The 3,534-nt window shown below is 30.5% G+C and overlaps 1 protein-coding gene across 1 annotated transcript in view; it reads left to right on the plus strand.

Moving 5' to 3' along the window:
* The first annotated feature begins 2,899 nt into the window (after positions 1-2,899).
* LOC108694819 (methyl-CpG-binding domain protein 6-like) overlaps positions 2,900-3,534 on the plus strand; it is a 7,843-nt gene continuing 7,208 nt past the window's right edge. The window contains exon 1 of the mRNA XM_018204493.1: positions 2,900-2,980. Coding sequence (XP_018059982.1) covers positions 2,966-2,980 — 15 coding nt within the window. The 5' untranslated portion in view covers positions 2,900-2,965. The remainder of the gene's footprint in view (positions 2,981-3,534) is intronic.

Consider the following 3,534-nt stretch of genomic DNA (forward strand, 5'->3'; position numbering starts at 1 on the left):
AATATATCCTTTATTTTACAAAATACACACAAGAACTTATGTTAAAGGAAAAACGGGTGTAATGTATGGAACTATAACTTTAGTAATACAAATTTAATAGTTTAAGATCAGAAAATTCTCTGTGAGTGCGCACATTATGTATGATATAAATGTCAGCCAAGCACATAAAAGATGAGATTAAAGACAAAGTTAACATTACCAATTTCTCTGACATTGTCACAAGTTATGGTTTTCCAAAGAATTAAATATATTAAATAAGAAATATCTGTTATTTTGACTATATATTCTGATGACTATATATTCAGATTAAAATATCTCATTGAATGATGAATCGCAATAATCGGAAATGAAGGTATGCAACAAAATCATTTTATATATCTTGTATAGTATGTGTATAAATGTCAAATTCATAAATTTAGGTAGCGTAATCCAAATTCACTTTACAATTAATTATCGTAATTTATAATAATCATAACTAAACTAATAATAGTTAAACTAATAATAGTTAAAATGTGTTACATTAAGGTATAAAATTACAAAAAATATTTAATATATTTTACCGAAGTAACATATATATTGTAAACAACAATATAATATTGTCCTAAATCGATTATTAACGTTAAATTACATTAAGAAATATTGACAATATAGTACGATATTAATATTATATATATTTAGTACAAATTAATATTATATTAAAGTTAATTAAATACAATATTTATGGAGCAGCGTAATAAAACGATTTAATTAATATACTATAAATATGTCTACATAAAAAAAAATAAGCTTGAAAGTTTTAGAATAAATTCCTATGATGATGATACACTGGTGGTCGCTTTAACAATGTGGTAGAAACTCAAGCCACAGAAATCGGTGAATAAAGAGGAGTTGAAAAAAATTCCAATGGACGGTGTGTCGTTGGACAATTAATTCCAGCGCGTACCGCAACTAGTTACCTTCACCGCTCCTCTGTGCTACACAGACTTTTGGACGAAACAATTTTATTTGCGGGTCTCTCGTTATTTCGAGATTTTTGCGGCAACGTTAGCGATAGATGGTACTGGCGACAGACAAGCAAAGCCAAATCATGGGGCGGCACTTTTCTGCTAAATTATTGATGACAACGTAATGGATCTCAATAGGGCAGAGCATGTGTGTGTGTGTGTGTGTGTGTGTGTGTGTGTGTGTGTGTGTGTGTGTGTGTGTGTGTATATATTATATGTCAGTGTACATTTGATATGCACGAGTACGTAAACTGCTACTTCCCATCTTCTTATTTTACATTAGAATAAAATCTTGAGCGTGATTAAAAGTTTTAAAATATTCTAACAGTATTCTGTAAACATAAAAGCACTTATATATATAATATGTAGGCATTTAAATATAATACAATATATAAAAATATATAGATATTTGGTTGTTTCTTTTTTATTTTGAAGATGTGCTTTTTCTATCGAACCAATGCATTTATCAAACTAATGAAAACGATTAAACTTTTCTCTGTGATAAATCTTTAAATGTTGCTTCCCAGTTTCTACAATTTTAAATTACAATTTAAATTATTTATAAATTATTAAGAAGCCAATCAGTTGCATAACACATTATTTATATAAATTATTTATGTAAATATCAAAAAGGTTACAAAAATACAATAATAATTTTAATATTAACTTCATTTTTAACTTCATTATTAATAAACTCTTTTCGCTTTTGAGCACTTATAATTACTTAATGGTTGTTTTTCTTTATAAACTAATTCCATAAAGATATAAGCAATACATATGACATTTCTAATGAAAGACAGGTCTTATTTAAAGTAAAGAGCAATCTGTACTGCATTAAAGCACACCGATATCATATTGCGATAATTAATTAGTACGATTGAAGATTACATCAATTTACAATAATTACATTGCGTTGCGTAAGATTTCTTATGCATGCATTGCAACTCTCTTGATGGACATCCTTCAAGACTTAACGATCATGTATTTCTGATTCTTGATCAATCCTTAAATTAAGCGCGGCTGATTAATACCAGAATCGTAATGAATTTCAAACGCTGCGTATATCTGTTGGCGTTTAATTATTGGCCAATATCAGCTGGACCTGTCAAAATAAATGTTTTTTTACATAAAATATACAGATAATTTAACATAAATTTCTCTTGCAATTTTTATGCAAATCATAGTCTTACTGCACTTTTTCAGTCTCTGCCAGACGCGAGTAGACGCGTTATCAATAATTCATATCTTATTGTCGAGTACAGGGTGAAGGATTCGATTGACCAACCCTTCCGAACCATTTTCTGTGCGGAAAGATTTATAACCAGTTTCACGCAACGGATGTTATAGTCACTTGGGACCGGAGATTACATGTACGACGACGCATCTTCGTCTTCTTCGGCGAGGCAAGGCTAGCCTACTTTCTCTACAAAGAGAATTTTTAAACGGTGTATGAGGAGGGCTGCCTCTTCTCGCGCTCTTCCCCACATCATCTTTCTGTATGTCCTCTTTCTCTCTTTCTCTCTCTCTCTCTCTCTCTCTCTCTCTCTCTCTCTATTCCTCTCTCTTCCCTCTGTACCCTTAGGCGCACTCACTCTCTCCTCTTCCCGGGTCTCCTTTCCACGATTCACCCGGCAACTTCAGTCGACAACTCCACCAACTGTCTTCTCGGAGTCTATATAAGCGGAGCCTTCATACAAGACTGAACATTTTTTGTGTTAGTATTGGCGAGACGTGCTTGCTTGTCAAAGAGGCTGCGGGCCGACGAATGTCAGTATGGTGCGCGCGATGAATTACACGAAAAGCTACCGTTAAATCACATACGACAAGCTCCGGTTAGGCGCGACTTCCCTTAAAGTGCGGTGGTGAGAAAAGCTGAAAAAACGCTTCTAGAGTAAGGAAATCTACGTAGTGTCGGATAATCTGTGTGTACAAGTGCCAAGACTGCAGTTTACGCGTGTATCATGGTTAAATTCAAGGTAGATCGCAAAGAGTCTGAATTGTGCTTTGTTTAGTCAGAGTGTTTATCATTTCAAGGAATTAATAGAAATGTAATTAATACATATAGCTTTACTAAACAATAAAATATTTTTATTTTGCATAATATTTTTTTACTCTTAATTCTGATTTATTTTAAAATACGTCATTTCTCTTGGAAGATCTGAAAGTTTTGAATATGTCAAATTTTATCAGCTTAACTAAATTCATACATATTCCTTTTTTTAAATTAAAGCTTATTTAAAAATTCATTGTTTTTTTTAATATATACTAATTTAGAAGAGACATTTAAAAATATTGATTTCAGCAAATAACAAATTTTCTCGAGAAAATAATGTATCTAATTGCAATTTTTATTAATAGAATTGCATTTTTTATATTGTATATAATGCTCTTAACATTTTAATTAATAATATTTGCATTCATTTTAATCATAAAATTATTCATAAATATTATTTCATACAGTTATAAAATCATTATTGTTTTATTTATATTTAAGTAATATTTTCTATTTATTTAATAGAAAATATTAATA

The sequence above is a fragment of the Atta colombica genome, unplaced genomic scaffold, assembly GCF_001594045.1.
Source record: "Atta colombica isolate Treedump-2 unplaced genomic scaffold, Acol1.0 scaffold125, whole genome shotgun sequence".
Taxonomy (NCBI): domain Eukaryota; kingdom Metazoa; phylum Arthropoda; class Insecta; order Hymenoptera; family Formicidae; genus Atta; species Atta colombica.